This window comes from Artemia franciscana, chromosome 14 (genome assembly GCF_032884065.1).
Source record: "Artemia franciscana chromosome 14, ASM3288406v1, whole genome shotgun sequence".
Taxonomy (NCBI): domain Eukaryota; kingdom Metazoa; phylum Arthropoda; class Branchiopoda; order Anostraca; family Artemiidae; genus Artemia; species Artemia franciscana.
The window spans coordinates 25,864,132-25,890,233 of NC_088876.1; the positions used below are offsets into that span (position 1 = coordinate 25,864,132).

Sequence of the window (26,102 nt, forward strand, 5' to 3'; positions counted from 1 at the left end):
GATTAATGTTCTAATATGTTTTAAAGTTTGAGACTAATGTTTTAAGCCTTTTACATAGCCTACCCTATATTTTGGTCATTTTTAAAGCTCAAAAAGTGCTTAACTTTAAATTTAAGGTAGAAGCGATTGTTATATTAATAAAGAGCATAACGAAAGGCATCAATTGGTATTGTTACTTTATTGGTAAGTCAGTTATATGAACTAGCCGGTAAAATTCTAATTAATTGACTTCTTGCTATCTCAGAAAAGGTTTAGGTTAGGAAAATGAAACTCTCAGGGATGGGTCTACAGGCTAAAGTATGTCCCGGGAAGGTATTTTAAAGTACCCTCCTCAACTCTCTCTCCCTTTAGAGGGCCCTGAAATTTGCCTACATGACAGGTCTATATCTATTGAAAATTTGACAAAACAACATTTTCCCTTAATTTTCAGTTATTAGTTGCTTTTTCTCTGCCTTTAGTTCTGAAAATGTAATTCCATTTCAATGTTTTCTTTCAAGATTTAGGAAATGTATTTGCATATCTTTAAAACCTTATAAAATGGAATTGAGCTAAGTTATGAACCTGAAAACAATTTGGGTGTACTTCAATTAAGCAGAAGATCTATTTTGCATGGTTTCACTTTTATAACACATATATTTTTAAAGGTCATCAAAGGTCAGGACCCTCTAGAGGGAGAAAGAGTAGAGGTAGTTGCTTCAAAATACCTTCCCAGGACATACTTTGGTAAAATTCTAGTTAATTGACTTCTTGCCATCTTAGAAAGGGTTTAGGTTAGGAAAATGAAACTTCCAGGGATGGGTCTATAGGCTAAAGTATGTCTCGGGAAGGTATTTGAAAGTACCCACCTCCTCTTCTTCTCCCTCTAGAGGGCCCTGAAATTTGCCTACATGACAGGTCTATACCTATTGAAATTTTGACAAAACAATATTTACCTTAATTTTCAGTTGCTAGTTGCCTTTTCTCTGCCTTTAGTTCTGAAAATGCAATTCTTGTTATTTGAGTTGAATTTTGAGCCATATCAATGTTTTTTTTTCAGAATTTAGGAAATGTATTTGAATATCTTTAAAACCTTATAAAATGGAATTGAGCAAAGTTATGAAGCTGAAAACAATTTTGTTGTACTTCAATTAAGCAGAAGATCTATTTTGCAAGGTTTCACTTATATAACACACATATTTTTGAAGGTCAGGACCCTCTAGAGGGAGAAGGAGTGGAGGTAGTTGCTTCAAAATACCTTCCTGGGATATACTTTAGCCTGTAGATTCATCCCTGAAAGTTTCATTTTCCTAACATAAACCCTTTCTGAGATAGCAAGAAGTCAATTAACTAGAATTTTACCCATACTTTAGTTTATAGATTCATCCCTGAAAGTTTCATTTTCCTAACCTGAACCCTTTCTGAGATAGCAAGTAGTCAATTAACTAGAATTTTACCAAACTAGCCTACTAGGCTAGGCCTATGTGTTCCTGGGCTGATAAATTGATCATGTCACATGGTCTCTAAAGCATGTTGTACCTCATAAAGTAATATAGCTTGCCCTCTTGAATTTATTCTTGTAGGACCATTAGAGACGGGGGTGCAATGTCCAGGTAGAAGTCTTGGAATCTGTATATGAATCCTGCTCCAAAAGTGCCCTAAACACTAAAAAATTTGGAAGACATAGTAATTAAGATACTTCTATTGTTCCTTAAGATAGGCTATATCAATAAAACCCCTCCCCAAAGGCTACATACAGCCTAAGCTAGGCTATGCCTAAAATTATATAGGCCTAAACTGTTTAGCCTATAGGCTATGTAATTGATTCTCTCTTCACTAACTAAAGTGGTAAAATTGGTTCAAACAGTATTACTGGCTTTCATATAAAGTGAATATACCACTTGATGCCTTTTTTAATGCTGTTTACAAATATAATAATTGTATCTACCATAAATTCAGATTTAAGCACTTTCTGACCTCTTAAAGCACTTTTGAACTCTTAAAAATGACCTACATATGGGTTCATTACATATCTGTAATAGTTGGAAACAAATTTGGGCTATATATTTGCATATCAGGGGGGTGGGGGTAAAGCATACCATATATTAAATATGTAAATTAGCACTTTTTGACCTCTTAAAGCACTTTTGAACTCTTAAAAATGACCTACATATGGGGTCATTACATATCTGTAATAGTTGGAAACAAATTTGGGCTATATATTTGCATATCAGGGGGGTGGGGGTAAAGCATACCATATATTAAATATGTAAACTAACCATTGCTGTATTTTTTTTTTTATGTGTTGTTCACATTGAATTTTAACAAGAAGAGAGATCACCAGTGCAACAGCACAAACACACACACACAAAAAAAATACAGCAATGGTTAGTTTACGTAATTGATATATGCTATGCTTTACGCCCCCCCCCCCCCTGATGTGCAAATATATAACCCAAATTTGTTTCTAAACTATTACAGAGTTGTAATGACCCTATATATAGGTCATTTTTAAGAGGTCAAAAATTGCTTTAAGAGGTCAAAAATTGACCTCTTGCAGTAGAAGCAATTATTATATTTGTAAAGTGCATATAAAAAGGCATCAAGTGGTATATTCACTTTATATGAAAGCCAGTAATACTGTTTGCACCAATTTTACCACTAAAGCTGTTTACTATTAAATCAATTTGAAGAAGAGGTGGGTATTTGCCTAAAGAACTAAGTAGAGAGAAGGAAACACGTCAAGATAACAGTTTTTACTTTATAATATACAAAATGATCATAGCTAACACGTTTGCATGCAACCTTGCTTAAGTCTACCCCCTCACCCACAATGTGTTTATATAAAATCCAAATTTTATATTTCCTATCTCCAGAAAAAAATCTTACTTCATAATAAGCTATGTAGAATAATCATAGTTAACAGATTTTGCATGTAGCCCCTGCCACATTTGACCCCCCTTCCCCTGCTATGCAAATATATAGACCAAATTATATATTTCCTATCTATTCTCCCAATGTGTCTCAGTTGTTTCAACCTCTGTAGCGTACCTGTAAATTGAATAAACTGTGCTAAAACAACAACTGGCAGAATGCATTGCACATATATAGTTTAGGCTATAAATTTGCACATTAGGGGGGTTGTCAGTTGGCCTAAATTCTAACAAGTCTGCATACAAAATGTGTCAACTATGATGATTCTGCATGTAATGAATTGAGAATTGTTTTCTCAACATGTTTCCTTCTCTCCAGTTAGTTTTCTAAGTAAATACCAAGATTTGGTGTGTAGAAAATCTGTTGATAATTAAAGTTTCGCCACATAGCTAGTATAAAATAGTATAGTTTATATATAGAGAAAAAATTTAATAGCCAAACAATATATGCACAATTTTTTTTTTGCCAACTAGGTGGGTAATATGACTGATAGTGTATTTGTAAAATGATTAAATTAGCCAACCAGTTGGCTAGTAGATCTCACATAGGGCTATAAGTTCTATGCACTTCAGTCTGTATTAGCCTACTACTCAGCTATCAATAGAGTTATATATAGCCTATACTATTGATTTTGCTAACAAGTTGGATATTAAGACCCCCCTTTGGTACTTATGTACCATACTGTTCTTCTTGATCAGTTGCAAAACTGGTTTCTCTGTGTCCACTTGGAGATAATTTGCTTAACCTGAGTGAGGGCACCCTGGATTTCATAATTCTTTGTTGTAGTTTCCACAATTGTGTTACTAAAGTATTATTTTTTCATCATATTTTGGTATATTTCATTATGATCAACCTAACTTCACAAAAGTGTTGTCAGCTTTTCTGTGGTGTCTTTTTTGAGGGGTTTAAGGCTCTTTTTAAAAATTGATTCAAAATCCATCACGTGGACATATGCATAAGATTTTTGTGGAAAAATAAATAAAAAAAGGTCATTCACTTTTGACTAAAACCAGAATAACAATAACTTGAGGTCCTTGCAAATAAAGAACATGTTTGGTGCTCACCAACTATTTTTTGCTGCTTTAACAACCTCTTTGGTAAAAAAACAACCCATAAAATTTGAAATAGCATTTGTTTTAAAGCCATAAGTGAACTGATGGAACTCAAAAATCCAATGTTAAAAATCAAAAATTTATAGTTAAAAAGTACTCAAGCATTCATTGGTGGAAAGATACTGCATTTAATATCAGGCAGTAGCTTCTTGAAGATGCTACAAAATGTTTGCTAGGATTTTGCTCTATTTCCTCTAATTGCTTAGAAAATGTCTTGCTCTTTTTTCACAAGTGTACTCTATGAAGGATATTGCTTTTTGAACAAAATTGGTATTATCATGAGCAGAAGACAATAACCTGTAAGCTGATTGCAACCATTTTTGATGTATTTTCCTGATTTGAACAGTCCAATAGAATATTTTCAGCTACCTGAAATTTTTACAAGTCAGTTGCTGGAAAGAATTGTTTCAGGTTGCCAATAACACCCCTAGAGACCAGATTGACAAGCTGGTATAATTAACCTGCTATTTCCGCCAATGAATAAGTGCTATTGGAAGGGTTTTTGACAATCAACGGTCTCTAGGGAATTGAGAGACAGAAGGCTACCCTAACTTCGATTTTGAACCTCAATGTTTTCAAGTTCACTTAATCATGGCCTTAACTAGAGTTCTTTTCAAGTTATGGCTAAAGGCTTTTTGTTGCCTTCTAATTGTTAGTTAACTGCTATTGTTAGTATAGCAGAACAGAATTGTCAGCTAACAAGTCACAGAAATGTAATAAATTGGCAGGATATCCAAAAACAGAAATAACAACTAGTTAGCTAATTCCACATTGTATGTAAGTTCTACTTGTAGTTGACTATTTGTCCATTTTAAGCTTTGGTATGTAATATTGTAATATGAGACCCATAATTTGATTTCAACTGCAGCTACCTGCCAAAGAGCCCAGAATTTGAGCATGGTGATGAAGAACATGCAAAAGTGCCTCCACAATTATCTGAATAAGAAAAAAAAAATGAAGTTAATTGGATCTAGTTTTCTGTTTCTCTTAAAGGAAATCCTATATTTATTTAGTTATTCAAAACCTGTTTATTTGGAAAGTAAAAAGATGAAGGAAGAAAAAATATCAAGAAAAAAGAAATTAAGTTAACTAATTCTATAGCATATATATATCTCTATTGATAGCTGACTAGTTGGGTAATTTAAACTCATTTTTATGAATAAGTTGAATTGTAATAGTCAACTATTTAGCTAGTTGTATAGTGTGTAAAAAACTCTATTAATAGCTGATTATTCGGCTGATTTAAACTCAAGTTTGCATGTTAATAGCCAACTAGTCAGCTAATTCTATATTGTACATAGAACTCTATCATTAGCTGACTAGTTGGCTGATTTCAATTAAAGTTTATGTATAAGTGGGAACATTCAAAGAAACAATTAATCCTTAATGTTTGGGAGTAATTGTTTGGAGAAATTTACACATAAAATAATACTATATGATTAATTAGGCACAACAAGCTTAGGTTAATTTTTTCTTAGCTTCTAGAATTTATTTTTGCCTACTCCTATGCCTATGTTTTTTTAAATATGTCAAACTAAAACTAAAAAGAGAATCAAAGTTTTTTATACTCAGAAAATCTGAGGAGTACAATTTGTTTGCCTGCATGTGATTTATTTGGGCATTTGAACAAATTGGGTATTGAAATACACTATTTTAGGCATTCTTCATAATAGTTCAATAAAGTAATACCATTAGATTTTTTAAACTACCAAGGACATCAAAATGGTAGCATATTTTGTCCCCTGGCTCTCTCCTATTTCAATTCATGCCTGAAGACTAAGATTTTCTATGATTTTCCTTTTTGTTGTTGTAAGTAAAAAGCTCCAAACAAAGTTTCGTAGACAGTGTTGCCATGCTAAACTGTGAAACAAGGCAGGAACTAATTCCATGAATTTGATGAGGCTTTTTACTTTTAAAAATTACAACACCAACAATCTTTTGATCCCCTGAATGTCAATAACCCACTATTTCCTGTCTGTTCAATTGATGTAAACTGATGAATACTCTCAGGGTAACATCTTAAAGGTTTTCTTTTTTTGCAATACAATATGTGTTAGCAGCAAATAAGCACAGGTTGCAAAAAAAAAAAAAACAAAAAAAAAAACAAATGGGAATTTCAGCTGGATTATAAGACAGGTAGTGAAAATTATACTGGCAAGTTGCAAATAACAAGCACAAAATCAAGTTATTTAAAATTTGACCATGCTTCCATTATTATAATCAATTTTTATGTGTAAATCAGTTTTTATAATCAGTTTCAGTCATTGTCTTGCATGCTTTTCAAAAATTATATTAATTTCTGGAACTAATTGATAATAACCTAAAGATCGGAAGCTTTACTAAAGGCATGAGCATAATCATTTGGATTTAGCACCAAAAACCACTATCCAGAATTACTTTCTACTGGTGTTCTGGATTTGCTTTCCAAGTTTAGCCCATTCCTGTTTCTTGTAAGTAAGAGCCTGGTTACATTTCAATAGTTGTAGATAGTGGAAATAAACTATGGAAAGCTAAGGTAGCATTGCTTTACAGGTTTCAAAAAATTGCTGTTTATTTTTTGCTATGGTTTATGACAATAAATATGCATCTGCTCTAGATCCTCATCTTGGAATATGTGTTATTAACCTAAATATATTATTTAGAATATTCGCTGTTTACATAAGAGGAATTAACTAATAAAAGTGACATTGTCAGAATCAGAAGAAAATAGAGAGTTTATAATATATGAATAAAGTTTGAAACACTAAATTGATAGATATAACAAAATAGGATCAAGGTTTTTTTTAAATTATTCTTGTTGGTGAGTTAATTAACTAATAATTTGAACTCTTTAATTTTGACTGGTTTTAATAATAAATATATAATTTATTTTTTGTTTATTTTCACACACAATCTTGATTTTCAAGCTTGAAGCCTGCTAAGTACTATGGCATTTGGAGATTTTTTCATTATAAATTTAGTGTTCTGATTCCTCTAATCATTTAAGACATGTGTGGTTGTATTAGTTTTCATTAAACCAATTCAAAAAATCAGGTTTTATTTTGGACAATGTACACCATCCCCCATGATTGTTCCACACACGCATCACTAGAATGTATGTCAAGCTAAGAGAAAACACAAATACAATGAAATTCTTACTTCCTATGATATATGCAACAGGTTTCTATAAATCAGGTTATTGTGTTTCTTTCCTTTGTTATACACACTTTTAAATCATGTAAATTAATATTATCTAATATTGTAATCAATTACTCAGCTATAACTGGACATCTTTGAATATAGACAGGACCTACTTGTTATACAATACACCAAGAGATTGAAAAATTATGAAAACATATATTTTTATGGTCATTTATGGTTCTATCAAGGCAGGCAGGTGTGTTGTCAGACTAATGCCTATTATATTGAGAATCAGCATGAAATAAGGTGTTTAATGGTTCTAATTTTATTTTATTAAGACGCATCCTTCCAAAGAGCCCTAAATCTACAGCATTACCTTATATTGAAAATAGCACAAAATAAGGAATGAAATGGTACTAAAGGTAAAAAAAAAATGGTACTACTTCCATTTTTTTTCAGATGTTTTTTTTTTAGATGAGCCTCTCCTCCAATGTTACCAGGCATCATTTCAAATTAGGGGCTCCCTAGGAGGACTCAGTAAAATAAAAGTAGTACTGTGGGTAATGTAGCACACATGACAGATTTAAAGAAACAATTTTATATGCATATTTCTGTGTGTTTTGTATGTCTACTTTGAATCAGAAAAGCAACCACACCCATTTGAACCCAGATTAACATTTACAAGTAAGTGTAACAAGTAAATCTTTGTCACAAGATTCAGCAATCAAGATATACCTTTAGATGAAAGGTTAGTGATAAGTTGAGAAGGAACATCCAGAGCATCCACCCATTTAGAGATTTTAACACCTATTAACATTAAGGTCTTACTAACACCAAGATTTAGGTTAAGCAAATTTGAGCCAGGCGTCTTTTCCATATAATTTTCTGATGTTCAAACTACTACTAGCAAAATTTTTGTATTAGTGAAGTCCCATTCTGAACAAACTTTTAAAGTTGAAATAATTAAATACTCATTACCATAGTGCCAGAGAGTTTGGCAGCTGGTTGGCCAAACTCTTTCTCCAGTTTCATTTTCTTCATTCGTCAAGTATTGTTATCAATTACTTGTACAGGAACTTAAGGAAAGATGAGTTAATACTGCCATTAGTTTCAGGCACTTCGTGGGGAGGTGTGTGTGTTTGCAAAAAAAAAAAAAAAATGAGAATGTGGGATGTGCAGAATTCTGGGAAAATTTAGGATTTGAGGGAAAACTGGGTCCCTAGCCCTCCCCCACTGCGCGATCCTTGAGTAGTGTATAAATTAAAATTAGTGAACTAAGATGAACAGTGTTCTTGATATTTTAAAAAGAGTGCAATAGGAATTAAGACTATGAGTACTACAAACAATACAGCATTGCCAGGGTGAGTAAAAAATTTAGAAAATGCTTACAAAAAGTAACGTAACCAAGCGCTGTTTCTATGTACACTAGCTAAAGCTGATGTTTTACTGTCTTCTGTATGCTAGAGAAATATGTTGTTTTCATTCTCATAGGTGCTTCCTAATTCTTAAGTGAAAAAACTTTTGTTGAATCAAACTTGGAAATTTGGGGTTTGGCCTGTAATCCTCTGGAAATACCTGGAAATGATCTTGTTGGCCAACCCTCTAGGGCTAAAAAAAGCAAGTTGTCTCCAATGCAGGAGGGGGAGGATGTAAGGAAAGATTTAAGGGAAATGAAAACTTCTAGTGAGGTTGTAAAGAGGAAGACTTCAAATAGACTGAGATGGAGAAAGAGCATGCATAGCTGTGTTGGCCTCAGACACCTTGGTACAGCAATGAGCTGTTGTTAATAGTAGTAGGCCTACTGCAATCATGTGTAATGCGTACACAAACACAATCATGCGTAAGTACGCATTAGGTATTGTGAAGGAGGGGTAGTGGGTCATTTTGCAGGATGGAGGGGGGGGTTAGTTGCTTCAAAGAGTGCATTTTAATACCAAAACATCTTAACTCCCATTGGGCCTTTAGATAAATAAAGAATTAGTTCTAGGGAAAGGGGAGGGAGGTAGAACTTGATATATTATCTTTCTTGATTTTTGCAGAAATTTCTGGTCTATGCCTTTATTATGGAAGTAAAAAGCCCTGAAACAAGCAGCATTTATTCTTGGGGGTGTCTGCCCCTTCCCTAAAAGTCAAAAGGGATTGAAAGGTAACCAGCTCCTGCTCTAGAACCTTTTTTAATATCTTGTCCTTCTGTGACCCATTAAGACACTTGATCTGCAAATTGGTCCCTCCTCTAACAAAGTGGGCTAAAAAAAAGTGCCAATTTTTTTTATTGACCTGAAACTTATATTAAGTTTTCGGTTAAGGAGACCTAATTACAGAAGTAAAAAATTGTTTAACCTGAAAATGCAGCCAAAAAGGGTCAAAGAGTTTTCCTACCCATGTTAAATCAAAGAGGCTATTGTAGGTACTTGGGATGGGGGCCATCCAATTGAAAATTGAAAGGTATCGTGTCCTTTTTGAAGGCCAAATGCTACTGAAGGGCAATCAGCCTCTCTTTTGGTTTTCTTCTGCTATACGACTCTCCTCTAATCCCGATGGTATCGAAGCAAAATTTTGGAGATATCTGTTTTGTTAAACTTCGGAATGTAAATGCCTTTGGGGTTGATGTCACTCCCTCCGTCCCAATGCTCAGATTCATCTTACCCTGCTATGATATCTCAACCCCTAGATACATGAAAAAATAATAAAAATAGAATACAAACGTAAAAATAAATATTATAGGATATTCTACACCAAATGTTTTGCTATTATTTTCGAGTAATCATAGAATATTCAAAAATTCCTTCTTTTCTTTGTTATTTGATTTGTCATGCTTTCTCTGTGACTGCAGAATTTTGCACATGGGAAAACTTCTATGGGTGGGAACTTTTTGTTTTAAGCTTTACTATCGAAAAGTTTTGATAAGCCCCTTTTATGTGGCCATTAAAAGAACAGTAATTGATATAGCTTTGTGAACGAATGAATGGGAATTGTTTCAAATCCAGATGACAAGTTACAAAACAAATTACAAAACGCATTAAGAATTTGTTTATATGCATTTTCTTACTTTTTTACGAGTCAAACGCAAATTTTGGGGGAGGGCGAAATACGGTAAACCAGCCCCCAACCTCCTTCTCCTGGATACGGCCTTAGACACAATCATTGTTTGAACTCCAAAAGTCATAATGGTTTATTGAATGACCTTGAGAACCCTCCTACTAAAGGAACAAAAACGTAATATATGTGTTTAAATATACGGTATGTAAATAAGTTCAAGCAAAGACATACTGGCGTGGGCATTACTTTCTTTTTAGAAGAGAAATCCACGTCGCCAGAATGAAAACCTTTTGCAAGTAGAGCGTGTTGATGTGGGGTGGTTTTAAAGTGCATAAAAACGTTCAGACTGGGATTGGCTAAATATTACCGATATTGTCGCCAACACGTGAAAAACGGTCATCCATTGTGGTTCCAGTATGCGATGATGCTTGGCAAGAACCTTGGTTTCAGTAGAAAGTAAGTCAGCAAGTAATTTTTAAATACATGGTCCAAATGAACAAAAATTACTGCATTAATTTAAAAATTAATATTTAAGAAATTACTTCCTGACTTACTTTCTGCTGAAACCAAGGTTCTTACCAAGCATCATCACATACTGGAACCACTATGGATGACCGTTTTTTCACGCGTTGGTGACTATATTGGTAAAGTTTAGCCAGTCCAAGTCTGAACGTTTTATGTTTGTTTGAAATCACCCCACATCTAAACCCCCTACTTACAAAAGGTTTTCATTGTGGCGACGTGGTTTTCACTTCTAAAAGGAAAGTAATGCACACGGCAGAATGTCTTTGTACTGAACTTATTTACATGTTTGTTACCGAAGACTCTAAAAGAGAAAAAGAATGAATGGGAATTGTTTCAAATCTTGATGACGAGCTTTATTAACCAAAGTAGCGCAGAGTGGTGCAGGCACATTGTACAGAGAATCACTCAAAGATGAATCCAGAAAATAAGCTAAATCAAATACTTCCTAAAGTCTTAACGTTAAAACTCTGGGTAAAATGAGGGACAAATGATTTATGATATAAGCTGGGTCACCCTTCTTTTCCGTTTGACATAGTCTAGTTTTTGTCCTTTAGTAGGAGGGTTCTCAAGGTCACTGAATAAATCATTATGAGTTTTGGAGTTCAAATAATGATTGTGTCTAAAGCCATATCCATGAGGGGGAGGGGGGTTACCGTGTTTTGCCCTCCCCCGAAATTTGTGTCCGATTCGTAAAACAGTAAGAAAAATGCATATAAACAAATTTTTAATGCCCTTTGTAAATTTGTTTGTAACTCCGCTCCCCCACCCCACCCAAAAGCACAATACTGTTTGAAGAATCGCTTATTAAAATGTTTATTCATTCAGGAGAAGTACCATTTAACAATCAAGATCGATACTTTAAAAAAGCGATAAATTTGGGAAAATAGTTCAGAATTATACTTCCCCCCCCCCATCCGTGCATGTTGCACCCGACTTCAGTACCAAACAATCCATACATTGAGGTATAATTAATTTTTCATGGTGTTTAATATCTCCCCAGGAGAGGTCTCTCCTCAGTCAAGGTCATTTCCCAGAAATGCCAACATTTTCTCAATTCTTTAGGTTTTTTTGTATAGTGTGCCAGTTTTGGGGTTTCAGCAATCCCCTTCTCTTCCCAAAACTGAATTTATGTGTATGTACCTGCCGAGAGTTCGATAGACCTATTGTGCTCTCTTTAATTTTATTTTTCCCTAATGTTTGTGTTGTGTTATCTATTTTCTAGGTATTGACAGCTTCTTTAAAAGTCTAGGTATTTTCGCAATGCCATCTCAAGACAGGAAGCAACCTAAGTCATCGCAATCACAACAGAGAAGTATTAGATCTTCTACTAATTCTCAAAGCAGCAGCAACGTTTCTTCAGTTCAAAGGGAAAATATTGGGCCATCTCAGTCAAAAAAAGGAAACCCTTCCCAGTCATCTCAATCCCAGAGAGGTACATCTTCAAAATCATCCCAGTCCCAGAGAAGAAGTGATACAAAACCATCTCAATCCCAGAGGAGATCCTATGAATTGTCTGAATTGAGAAAAGCAGAATTGGTGCAAAAATGCGCTAATTACTGTTTACTAGCCATGAATAAAAGAACTCCCATCAGAAAATCTCATGTTGTAAGTGAAGCTCTTGAAGGTGAAGGCAAATATTTGCCTGTTATTTGGAATGACTTGGTCAGCTGTCTTAGAGAAGTAAGTTTGCTTTCTTATGAGTCTTGTGGAGCCTAGGGCATCAGCTATAGATTAAAAGGGTGCTACTGAATTGGATTGACCAGAGTGTGCTTTCTACATGTGTAAATGTTGTGGATCCAGGGAGGCAAACAAAATGATACATCTTAAATTCAAAGAAGACACAACGATATTTTAGTTTATCATGGTTAGAGAAAAAACGCGAGATAGGATAAAGAACGAATAAATGTTGAACAACTAAATAATTTAACTGCCTTGCCTGTGGAATCTTCTTTATCTCTGACTTTGTAGAGAAAAAAGATGTGGTAAAGCTAAGGGAATCTGTTTTTTTCTAATTGCTTGATATCAAGCTTTACGGTTTCATGCATATTTCTTCTAGTTATCATCCTAGAATATGTTAGACTTGGGCAAAATTTGGCATGATTATAATTAAATTGGTATTGAAAGCTTCTCTTCGTTTATCTAAATCGACTGCAACCGGGTTCCCCACATTGCATTAACGCCTAGCTTCAACTATTCAACTTGTAACTTCACGGAAAGAATCGGCATAATCCGAAAATTTGCTAGTAAATTTTACTAAGTATACAAATCCGAGCAGAAAGAACTGAGCTAATAAACGGTGCTCATGATATCGAGTATACCTTCGTTAAAATCCTTAAGAATGTGAAACAATTTCTTTATGTCTTTCATTGTTGCCCTTAAGCCAATAAATATGCTGGAATCAGCCAATAATTGCTGGGCTCTGACCTCTTTTATGAACCTCTGACAAAACTTGTGCACAAATGCAAGAGTCAAAACCACCGCAACAATTAAAGCTGAAAAAATAGGAAATCAATGCGCATTTTCAACAGCTGAAAGATTATCCATATTGACAATTTGTGCTCTTAGTTAACTTTTTCCAATATCCAAACTCAGAGTTTGGATATTGTTCCATGATAAATTCCATGTCACGGAACTTAGGATTTTTTCTAATTACTTCAATAATTAGCCACTCAAGCAGTTTGAAAAAAGTGCAGGATATGTAATTGGGTGGCAAAAGTAGGAGTGGAAATCTTTCTTTCCGTTTTTTTTTATCTGACCTATGCGAGCTAATCTTGATACTTTGTCTTTCTAAAACTGTTCGATATAGCAGAGCTATCTGTAAAGAATTCATATGACCAGCTAACTGAGTTGCTTACGAGATGTCAAATCCACACCTTTCGAATTTTTTTTCTTTAATTTCCTTAATCCAAAAATGTAAATAATTAGGTTTAAAATTAACGTCAAAAAATAACAATTTCCTTCTAGACTATTTATTTTTGGGTTGTATATGTTCTCATTTACTGGATTTAGAGCAATAAATTAATTTTTATCATTGTCTATCTGCTGATTTTGACGACTTTTCTTTACACTTTCTAGAGATTAATAAGGTCTTGTAGAATATGACCTGCATATTTCTGAAGAACCCTAGCTCTATGATTTTCCGAAATGATTTTCCTACCTATATCAGATGAGAAGTGGAATCAGCTGTTCCCAAGAAGAAGCTAGAGGTTTTTCAAAGTACATCCAGGTGTCCATTAATGAGGCCAGTCATTGACTTGGGGGTCATTCCCTAATCTTCGAGATGGAATTACTGTTTCTCAGTGTAGTGAAGATCTTAGATTAGTTCAGGTGGATAATAATTACGCTGGATTTTAAATCCAGGGTTTGGAAGACAAAACATGGAGCTGTCTATTACAAGATGAAATAGTAACCATGAAGTATTTCTGCATCTCAATCAAGCTTAGGTATAAAGAACAGTTAGCCTCCTAATGAGGTTTTTTTATGGGTCCTGAAACAATTAGACTTCTCTAGGGAAGGGGGAATAAGGCCCATAAATTCTTGTCATAGAAGAGTAACGTCATTGCTATTGTCATACCACATTTAGCAGAAAGTGATGACATCAGATCCTAAACTGAACTCGGTAGATAATGGGAGCTAGGCTCATAGTTGTGTTTTTTATGGTCTGCTAGTGGTACAGCCTCTTTCGAAGGAAGGGAGAAGGGCATCAAAATCTATTTTTTATCAGCCACTCTTGTGGATTGACAGAATTTATGCATCAAAACTTGGCCAACAATGATCGATGTCAGTATCATAGTGTTATGGTATCGGGTGTCTTTGCTTCATCGAGCCTTTTTTTAGAGAAGCGCTACATTCTTGTCATCTGCACCGCATTTATGTAAATAGTATTTGAATAGTCTGCAAATTAGCGATGCAAAAGAAACAAGTGGGTCTACTTCCTTACCAGCAGAAACAGTGAGCTGCTTAATATCTGGCCCTGACTGGTGGTCGTGGTTGTACTAAGTAATAACTTAGGAAAATGGAAAGTCAGAAATGGAAAGATCTCTCCATGGAGGAATTTTCATTGGGGATGATAGATAATTTTTCCATGAAAGGGATGCTGGGTTTCCCAGCATTATTTAAAAAACTATCAGAAATTAAATAAATAACAAGTTGTTTCAACTGAAAGTAAAGAACAACATTAAAATTAAACTAACAGAAATTATTACGTATATGAGGGTTCACCCCCTCGTCAGTACCTCGCTCTTTACGCTAAAGTTTTTTTAGTGCTTTCATAAGAGCTATTTATTGTAATGAAACCCTTTGTGATTCAGGGGCCATTCTTAAAAAATAGAACAAAAATCAAAAAATTAGAAAAAAGGTAATGACGAGGGAGCGAACCCCCTTATATATGTAATAAAAATATACGAATATAGAAATTCGTTGCGTAAGTTAATTCGTAAGTTACGTATATTTATTACTAATTAAAAAAATTCATAAATAAAATTAAAGCTCTAGTGGCCTTTTTAAATCACCAAAAAACTTAGAGGGCAACTAGATCCCCTCCCCCGCCCTTTTTTTCGGAATTCTCGAATCGAATGGCATTTAGCCAAAAAAGTAAAACTAATCTACAAATTTTGTTTTAATTATTCATGTATAGTTAGCCAAAATCAAAACCTGCATTAATTCAAAAACGTTCAGAAATTAATAAAAGAAGAAGTTTTTTTTCAACTGAAAGTAAGGAGCGACATTTAAACTTAAAACGAACAGAAATTATTCCGTATATTAAACGGACAGACCCTTATGAACTCCACACTCTTGGCGCTAAAGTTTTTTATTGATTTAAATAATAGAGTTTTGAGAAAGAGTCGAACTTTAGCGTAAAGAGTGAGGTGTTGAGGAGGGGACAGCCCCTTTCATATACGGAATAATTTCTGTTTGTTTTCAGTCTTAATGTCGCTCCTTCCTTTCAATTAAAAAACAAAAAAATTTATTTAATTGTATACTGGAACCACTATTGATGACCGTTTTTTCATGTGTTGGCGACTATATTGGTAATATTTAGCCAATCCAGTCTGAACCTTTTTATGTATTTTGAAACCACCCCATATGTACACGCCCTACTTGCAAAACGCTTTTATTCTGGCGACGCGGTTTTCTCTTCTAAAAGGAAAGTAATGCACACGCCAGTACGTCGATGTACTGAACTTATTTGCATTTTTGTTACCAAACACTCTAAAAGAGAAAAAGAAGAAGAAAGACGTTTGAAACTCTTAATGGAAAATATACTAAGCTTCTAAAATGTAATTACTGTTGCGGGAGTTGTTTACACGACTCATTCGGGTAACAGGGATGTCAAATGTTCAAGCTGCCAAACAATTGGTTCAGTACTTATAAAAAATATTTTTTGGTATTACTGGTCGTTTGATAGTTCTTTTTTCATCTCTTCATGCTATTTTCTTGTATGTTTTAGCTGTTCAATTTTTTTTTTGATAGTTCAGTTTGTTATTTGTATATTTTCGTTTGGTATATATTGTCTAACATCAAAGACAGATTTAACCAATAATGATGCAGAACACTGTGTCCCTCATTTTTTTTTTTATCTTATAAACTTATGCCACCTAGATTTGATGTGTATTTTTGTTACCCCTTTTGGGCGAGACCTTTAGTTACTAGCCCAATTAGGCATTTTTTTCATTTTTCTCCTCATTAGCTCTTTTTTCCTTTTCTTTTATGCCTTGAACCCCCTACACATAATTATATGATATATTCATAAGAGCTTACTCTGTGTCTACTTATGTAATAAGAATGATTACGTGTACAACTTGAGGGGGGGGGGTTGTCCCTCTGGTCAGACATATTTATACCGTCGTTTGGCCTTTGAAATATCGAAATATTTTCAATCTCCCCATGTGTTTTGAATGAGTTGCCGTGTCTTTTATTTTTTGAGTACCCCCATCCTCCATCGGCACTCGTAAGGGGGGAGGAGGACACGAAGCCCCCTGGCTGAAGGATTTGCCGTATATTTTTATTTTGAAATTTTATTATACAGCATTGGAAGTGCCCCCCCCCCTAAAATTTAGTTTTGGGTGCCCATGCCCTCTTCTCCAAATGTCGAGCTCTCTCCCCCCCCCCTATTTCTGTCCTAGAGAGCGATCAGAAGGACCTTTACTGTTGTAATTTCAAAGTTGTGATTTAAAAATGCACTGTTAGTATTTTTGTACTCATTCTGTTTTATGGCTGTCCCTTTATCCCACCTTCTGATGCTCACCTCTCTGCACCTAATTTGAGGGTATAGCCACTTTTATCTAATATGACTGCATAAATTAATGCAATATACAGACACAAGCGGTTACAAATTTCGCTTCATATAGGGGATACGAGGAAGGTACCTGATTTTTTTTTTAAATCTGCGTCGGACGAAAGAAACTAACGCTTGAGGAACTTTGTTCACATATAGTCATAGGTTATTAGAGCAAAAGGGCTACTCTCTTGAGAAGTGGCAACCCTTCAGGTTAAATTGGCAGGAAACTGACTGGGCTTTGCACTATGCCAGCCTTTGGCTGCTTTATGGCGTTCTGAGCTGTTAATATTTAAGAGATTTGATTTTTCTTTTCTTGTTTCAATGTATTTGATTGTTTCAAAACATGTCATGTATGCTCAACATATCTGCCCACAAAGGGAAAGTGGAATCAGGGGAAGGAAATTTTAATAAATGACACTCTCTTCCTTCCACTAGGAGAGCTCAGAAAATTCCACGGTAAAAGAAATGCCTTGTGCAAGTCTTTCAGTTCTTGGTAATCTTATGTTTCTGAATATAAATGGCTTTGTCTCTTTCATAGGCAGTTGAAAGACCAAGAGAATTGGGAATTAATTCAGTTTACTATAAAAGATTCCAAACTGAAAAGGCCATGCTTGGTATGTGTCTAACGTTATGTAGACTTCATTTCAATGCAGAACTGTTAAAAAGGCATAAGTACGTGTTTATTATGTTTTGTCATTTGGTGACTTCTAGGATTGCCTGTCAGGAATCGTTAGTTGAATCGGTTAGCATGTGCACCAACATACCTGAACACAGTAAAGGAGTGATTAAACACCGGCGACGACCGGCTCATTTTTATCCTTACTAATGCACATTCTTGCAAGTGCGGAAACAGGAGGCTAATATTCATCTAAAAAATAATTCTGTCGGCCTTAAAGTCAAATTAATCCACTCAAATCCGAAGATAAGTGATCCAGAATCCAATAGCTGATCAAATCCGGTTAACCCAAGGTCCAATTCTTGTCAGAACCTAACTGACCTAAAATATATTTCTTGTTTTTTACTCACACCTCTCGGGAAAAATTAGGGACAATATGGTATATTTTTATATCCATGGACATACATATGTAAAACCATTAAAGTACATTCGTATTTCTTTACTTAAATACCCAAATGACTAATTTTAGTCGACGGTATGATTTCTTCACTAGCCCATTTCCTTCTTTTTATTGGAATTTATCTAGTAAAACATCTACTAGTAGTTTTTAAGTATAGTAATGTTTAAAATATTTATTGTTAAAATGTTAAAACTAGTAATTTACTAAAAACTAATACTATTTAAATATAGTAATATACTTTTTTTTACAGTTACATGCTAGAAACTAGTAAGTAATACGCTAGTTTGTAAGTGATACCAGCTAGCTTTATCATGCTAGTAATATTTTTTTAGTAATATACTAAAAAATAGTCATATTTCAATATAGTGGAATAACCAAACTGTTAAATTAATTAAACTAATACACTAGTAATTGTTAAATAAAATAAATTTTGTATTAAAAGAGGAAGGTATGCTGTAGTCAGTCCGTGTAGGGCAGGAATCAGACGATAAAGCTTTTGCACATATCGAAAACCGGAATGCTGAAAGGCGCTTTTCACTGATAAACTAGATTCTTCAAACAAGATGGACAAAGAAGTTATCAATATGGATTCTTGAATTACAAACTGGGAAACAGCAAGATATGGAGCCACTGACCATCTCGCCATTGTTATTGAAAAATAGAATAAAATTTGAAAATCACTTGGTCTGAACCGTGTCTTTTAAGGGTTGTTTCCTCAAAGTGTAATATATCTGTTCTGTCTAGAGGATTTGTTGGACTCTTTTTCTTTTATGTTATTGTTTATGTTATATTCATATTCCTTTATGTTATAAACTGAACCGTGACTTTTAAGGGTTGTTTCCTCGAAGTGTGATATGTCTGTTCTGTTTAGAGGATTTGTTGGACTTTTTCTTTTATGCTATTGTTTATGTTATGTTTATATTCTTTTATGTTATAAACTGAACCGGTGACGCAGCGAAATCTGCGTTCTTCTTTTCGCAAATTGTTGCCGAATTTACAAAGAACTCACGAACACTCATGTCAACAGGACAGTATTTTCCTGATCTTGATTATCAGTGGAGCAGTAAATGTGTGATCAAGATTATGATTTACAATCGGGTTGTTCAGTGGAAGATTTTGGATAACAGTATAAGTTAAGGGTATTGTACTCAAATTGAAAAGAAAAAAATGAATTAATGGACGAAATCTCTAAAAAAATTAATACATTGTCATTGGTCTTGCTAATACTAAACCATCTGTTCCGTTCTGTTATCTGTGTAATAATTTAAGTATATTATTTATTTAGGTTTTTGGGTTTATTGTCTATAGCGAAGATTTCAACGACGATGAAAATGTTAGAAAAGCTGTTCCTGATTCCTTCCTAATAAAGACTGAAGCCCCTGACGACTTTTCGGAAATCAATCGACTCTTAAAGGTGCAAACAACTAAGGAACAAGCAGCAAGGGACTTATTGCTAGTTCATGTCCTCACTCTTGTATTTATGAAAAACAATCATGTTGCTGAAGGTATGTTAACTATCAATTCGACTGTTTTGAAGTCAAATTGATTAGATTATTCTTTCGTTTTTTGTATTTTTGAAGATTTCAGCATCAAACTGCTCTATTCTTAATTTGTAAGTTTATTTTCCAAAAATAAGAATTAATTGAAAAATGATGTAAATTTTTTTGGGGATGAATTGCTAAATAATATTTAAAAAGATAATTTCAGTAATTTCTTAGAGATATGAACTAATACAAGTTTTTTTTTTATGCTCACATTTATTAAAAAACACTCAAATAGGATTATCGACTCAAATAGCCAAATTCAGCACCGCAAGAAATATGTGATTTTTTTTTAATGAAAAAGCAGAATTGGTCGGATTGTATAAAAAATATCATTTCCAGAGCTAAGATGCTCGACTGATCTTGTCTGCAAGATCTTGCTGAGTGGTGAATCGCCACCGTGGTCAATAGTAAATCACCATATAAGGAGAATACTTGTAATAAGTCTGGAAATATACTCGAAAGCTGGAATTGACTCAGTAGAAGCAACAATAGTGTTGAGACTGTGTGTGCCATAATGGCTGTAGAGGGCCTACCTGTTCACACACTACAGCCTGGAGGGCGCCACATATTGTTGTTGCTCAATCAGACCATAATGTTAGACATTTTGTTCAGAATAAGCCTTAATTTTTTCAAGGAACTTAGGTTTGAAGAATCAAGAAGCTGTCTTGTTAAATCAGTAAATGGGTAAAACCAAATCCCCACGAAAGTTTCCATCCAAGGCGTAATAGGATTCTCAAAAGCTGAAATTATATTTATTGTTGCTGCTCCATCATACCCTTGGTCAACCATCTTCTTCAGATGAAGCCTAAGCCTTTTAAGGAAAGTCAAGATTGCGAAGTAAGATGCTGTCCAGTTAAGTCAGTAATACTACCACCAACAACTCACTGCAGCACCAAGCTGCCTGAGGCTAATACAGCTGCGCATGCTCCTTCTCCACCCAACTCTATGCAAAGCATCACTCTTTACCCGTCCCAAGAAGTTCTATTTCCCTTTAAATCATCACTTATAACCTCTTCCCACCCTTCCTAACCTCTTCCTCAGCAATCTATTACCCTTCATCCGTAAATCGTGTCCTGGCCATCTCAAACTTTCTCTATTTATAGCCCTAGAAAGTGCGATTGAACAATGTTTTTCATGCAGCTTGTTGTTTGACATGTGGCTAGTCAAGCGGGTACCCGAAACAACCGTAGAAAACATTTAACAAACCTTCCTGTGTCTTCTGAAATTGCCATGTTTCAATACTGTACTTTACCTCTGTCATATCGTAGATTCCAATATTCAAATCTTGGCTCGCAGACTTTTCTTTCTATTCTGTCAAACTTTTACAGTGAAGCTATACACTTGACGGATCTTCTTGTCATTCAACAACACCTCGTCATATTCATTTAATCCTAGTCTAGTTGACGTAGTCTTTTTAACGTTAATTTTTAAACCTGTTCTTGTATTCAGAACTTCCACAACTTCAAAAAAATTATTAATTTTACGCAACCAGGTTGCTGCTCTATGTGGGAAGTATTCACTATTTAATCAGCAAGAATCAAAAAAGGTAAGGGCTTATGTTTACTTTTTCGACAATGGATTTGTGAAAAAGCTCTTAGCAAGTAAGTAATCAGACCAAACAGAAACATTAGATAAACATTTTTTGCAGTTGTATCCATAGAAAGAAGACTTCGTCATCATGTATTGACTTCTGTTCCAATAGCGGATAGAAGTTTTCATTATTTTTATATAGTAATGGATCAATCATGTAAAATTTATATTGTAAATGATGCCAGAATATGTTGTATTCTGAAGGGTAAGGTGTTTGCACTCAGAAACATTATAGTGTCCAACATTTAGTGTCAGTCCCTGCGCAACTGGCATGGAATTGTCTCTAGTTACATACATTTTTGTGAAGCTTTGTTTGCTGCTGACATGTGTAACATTTGATTGGATTTTTTGTGTTTTAAAGGAATTGCTGAGAAAACCTACCGAAGGGCCTTAAACTCTACCGACATAACTAGTTGTTACCTTTGACAACTGTTATGATCAATAAAAGAACGCCTAATCTGCAAAAGCAGTGTCATCTGAAGCAGAATAAGCTAGCCATCTGAATGGGGTCAGGCAATTCTGCTGAAACTCTCGTTTTTTAACGCTCGAAAAATGTAAGAGACATCTGGAGTTCGTGAGTTCTGTTGGAAACTGAGTTTAGAGGGTGCATTAAGTGTTGACGGTATATTTACAAACCAGTTGGGGGTATTTATCTCTTAGAACTGACAAAGAAGACAGTAAATCTTAAACTGACGAAGAAGACTGCTAAATTTACTTTTAGAAATGTCTATCCTGGTTCGTGTGGCTGCTAAAAACAACATAGCATTACAATTTTTTAATTAGTAAATCGTTACTTATTTCGCACAATCAAAAGTTGAAATGATAGAATAAGTAATTTTATATTTCTTTGCTTGCGGCTATTACCTGATACTCATTAAACCATTTCTTTTTATACGAGCGGGATTTTAGTGAAATAAAATTGTCAAAATGTTTAAATATGGAGAAACATGATCCACAAACTACGCTACCTTAATGATTCTCAAGACATTAGTGTGTAAGCTCGTCTTACATATGGGTTTTTAATGTAGTTTTAGTCTAAGTAAGGCAAACATTTTTGGAAAACATTTAAATATGAACTAAGGGGGTGTGAAGTGGAGGCCGTGGATAAAATTGCCATGGATCTGGTAGGTGCAACTAGACGGTATAATAATAAAATATTGTACTGACATGATAATGAATTGAAAGTGAATAGTCAACCAGGAGTTGTCCCGGTTAAAGATAGGAACAGGGCCACAATAGTGATAAGGGAAAAGTTAAAGAGAGATGGGCAGAACATTCTGAGAATGCGCAAAACCGAGATACAGTTGCAGGAAAAGATATAGAGGAAAATGAAAAAGTTTGTGATCCCTTGGACGTGAAGGAAGATTTGTTTGTGAGGAAAAATAAGTGACAGTACCAAAAGGATCAAAAATAATAAGGCCCCAGGTGATGATACTGTGGTAAATGAGTTTTTTTTTTTTAATATGGTGGGTCTGAGGTTAAAATAAGCTACTGAAGATTATGAATGGGATTTCGGAAAAAGAGGAAGTAGCCTACCTAGCGGTTTTAAGAAAACACTATTTAAACCACTATAAGAAAGGTAATAAGAGCTAGTGTGGCAATTGTTGAGGCATTAGTCTGGTCTCTGTAGGTAGCAAATTGCTTAGTAATATGATACTTTTTAGACTGAGAGATGCTATAGAAAGGGTAGAGGATGAGTCGACCAAATTTTCACTCTTTGGTTAATAATTGAGAAGTGCCTGAGTTATCAAACACCTTTGGTCCTCAAATTCACAGTTTATTAGCAAGCGTTCGATTCTATAGATAGAACAGGTTTAGCGAAGGGATTGCCCTTGACTTATACCAGACAGATGCATTAAACAATTTCGAAGACCACACTGCCTTTCCATGACGATAAATAAAAGTTCAATTAAGGATAAATATTTTTTAATGGACAGTGATAAATTTTCACATAAAAACTTTGGATATTTCGGTCTCATATGCAATGACCATCATCAGTAGTAATACTACCAGTGATGACGGTAACTGTATGTGTGACCAAAAAATCTATTGTTTTTGTGAAAATTTATCTCTGTCTATTAAAAAGGATTTATTCCTATTTGAACTTTTGTTTATAAAAGTAATTAGTGTTATGTACGAGAATAACACTGCTACGACTAAGATAGGAAATGAGGTTAGTATTTGATTTTTTTTTTTAAATCAGGAGTTAAGCATGGTTGTGTTCTATCCCCTTTATATGGATCATTTTGATGACTTTTAAACTTAGACTTGACTTTATTAAATAAGAAGCGATATACATAAATCTTACACTAAGGAGACAGGAAGGCAACTCGTTTGTCTCCTTTAACAATAGAGACTAAAAAAAAGAAGCAATTACACCTCAATAACTCAGACGGAGTACACAGAGAAAGAGAGAGAGAGAGAGAGAGAGAGAGAGAGAGTTGATATTTTAGTTGAATAACGTGCTAAATCTAAAAAAGAATTGACACTTGCTATTTGTAGTAAGGGACCAAAGCACTGGCTAAACAAAGAATAAATGACATTTAAATGAATGAATTAATTGAATATTTTGACCTTAGTTTAGTTCTCCAAGACAAAAACATATTATCTTTAATTTTTTATTTGGTATGCTTGTGTCATCCTATCAAAAGCGTCTATTGACCCTTTCAATCAAAGATGTAGCACATAAAACCTGGTGATCAAACTGAGTAAAGAGCTAGTTCTATATCGGATGTTTGGTGCGCTTGGTGCTACGAAATATGTTTCTGAAGAAAAAGAAAAAGTCTGAGCAAAATCTTGGACGTCTCATTTTGATTAGTTCTCCTATTGACAATCAATATATATATATATATATATATATATATATATATATATGATTACTTAGACTCAATACTTTTCATTTTTTGACAGTTGATTTGCGCAGCCAGATTACACAGAGCTGCACAGTGATGATTCAGTAGTGAATCAAATTTTAAATATTTAGAAACTATTGAAAGAACCGTCGGACGGAATGAAAAACGTATGCTCGCTTGTGAGCATTGCAAACCAGTACCCTGATTGTACAATAAAAAGTTCTTGCTTCAGATGCAACACCAGTCGTGTTGTGTGATTGTCATATCAGAGATGGACTAAAGGTTACAGTCACCCACCAATTATTTAAACTAAGATAATTTCCTCTGAAGTGCTTAAAATTCTTTAATGCGTCTTTAGTTAATCTTTATGAAGAAGAAAAAACTATCTTCCTGTCGAAGACATAGATTGGTCTAAGGTTGAATGAATATGTGGAGTGTATTAGATTTGAAAATAGTTTGATTTCTTCAATTAAAAACCAATGTGCTTCTAAACAGTGAAGAATTTTTACTGGAGGTTTTACTCCTTTGCAGTTCTCGGCACATCCTCTAAAAATTAGTGAAATTATAAGGACAGCTTCAAAAATTGGACAGGTAAATAATTTGCACACCCCTCTTCTGAGGTGTACAGGGCAGTTTTGTAGGAAAAAGTTTATATTGTGCAAAAATCATGGCCAGAGAGTTCATTTTTCTTAATTGTCCTCCTCCTCTAGGAGTATACTAACTGCTTTAATCGTATTTGTTCGAGCGGCTTTGTTATTTATTTTTTCTTTGTTGCTATACCAGCCTTTTGATTGTTTGTGCGTTTTATGATGATAACTATATCTGAATTTGCTCTTTGATGACAAAGTTTGATTCCTTACTCATTAGTTTAAGCCTGAAATTTGTCATATAAAAAGAAATAGTCTGTTGCTTAATTTCAACCTATTGAATGATGTTATTATATTTCAGATGTTCTGTTCAAAAGTGTGGAACGCTTGGGATTGAAAGGGTTTTTACATGCGTATCAAAATATAATCTCTGACGTGAGTATTTTCTAGATCATTTACCAAGTTAGGCTATGCCCCTGCCCCTTTCTTTCTCTCTCTCTCTCTCTGTCTTTCTCTCTCTCTCTCTCTCTCTCTCTCTGTCACTCTCTCCCCCTTTTCTCTCTCTCTTTCTCTCTCCTTTGCTCTTTTGAGCCAGGAAAATCAACAAAGATATAGGGAGCTAGAGATAGAACCTGAAAAATGGGCAAATTTGTTTGTATTTGACCCTGCTTAACTCCCATTTTGACCCTGCTTAACTCCTGATTTAATAAAAAAACAGCTGCTAACCTCATTTCCTACCTTAACCGCAGTAGTATTATTCTCGTACATAGCATTAATCACTTTAATGTATTCATATGGTGTACCATACAAGGATAAGACCTTTTCTAAAGTTCTTCTATCAACTGAATCGAACATTTGCTCATAATCTATAAAAATGAGGACCAAAGGTGTTTGACATATTAAAAATACATTAAAAATAGTAACAAATCCATTCTTCATCAACCATCAATAATCAACCCCCCCCCCCCTCGGTACATCATTTTGACTAGTTCCTTAGTTATGCAGGTCTCTATTAATTTGGTAAAAACTATTCAAAAAATCAGCGGCTAAATTGCTTATGCACTGAAACACAAATACAGCAGCCTGGTAATCTCTTATCTGACCGACATTAAGGAGCTTCAGGGACGTTAAACAAGCACATGTTTCGTGGATAACCTGGTCATACCTACCGATAATTAGAACTACCCTTCATGTGAGAAAGTTCTGCGGTTGTCGAATTATGCCGGCCCCATGGGCGTTTACACGAAATATTTTTTGTTAAAATTATGCACATTTACACACAATAGACTTAATTAAGTGAAAATCTCCAGCCTTTCCAGTCTCAGCGAAACTTTGGATGAAATTTCTAAAACTTTTCAAAAACTGCAAACAGAGTACTTAAAGGATGGTCTGTAATTCAATGTTTAAAAGTACGACATGTGGCTTTGTAACTGGAAAAGCCTGGAAAGGTGTGTGGCTTTGTAACTG

The 26,102-nt window shown here is 34.5% G+C and overlaps 1 protein-coding gene across 1 annotated transcript in view; it reads left to right on the plus strand.

Annotated features, from left to right (window-relative positions):
• The first annotated feature begins 15 nt into the window (after positions 1-15).
• The window catches only part of LOC136035505 (melanoma-associated antigen D2-like), a 33,640-nt gene continuing 7,553 nt past the window's right edge, over positions 16-26,102 (plus strand). The window contains exons 1-4 of the mRNA XM_065717340.1: positions 16-183; positions 11,929-12,386; positions 19,348-19,567; positions 24,997-25,070. Coding sequence (XP_065573412.1) covers positions 11,967-12,386; positions 19,348-19,567; positions 24,997-25,070 — 714 coding nt within the window. The 5' untranslated portion in view covers positions 16-183; positions 11,929-11,966. The remainder of the gene's footprint in view (positions 184-11,928; positions 12,387-19,347; positions 19,568-24,996; positions 25,071-26,102) is intronic.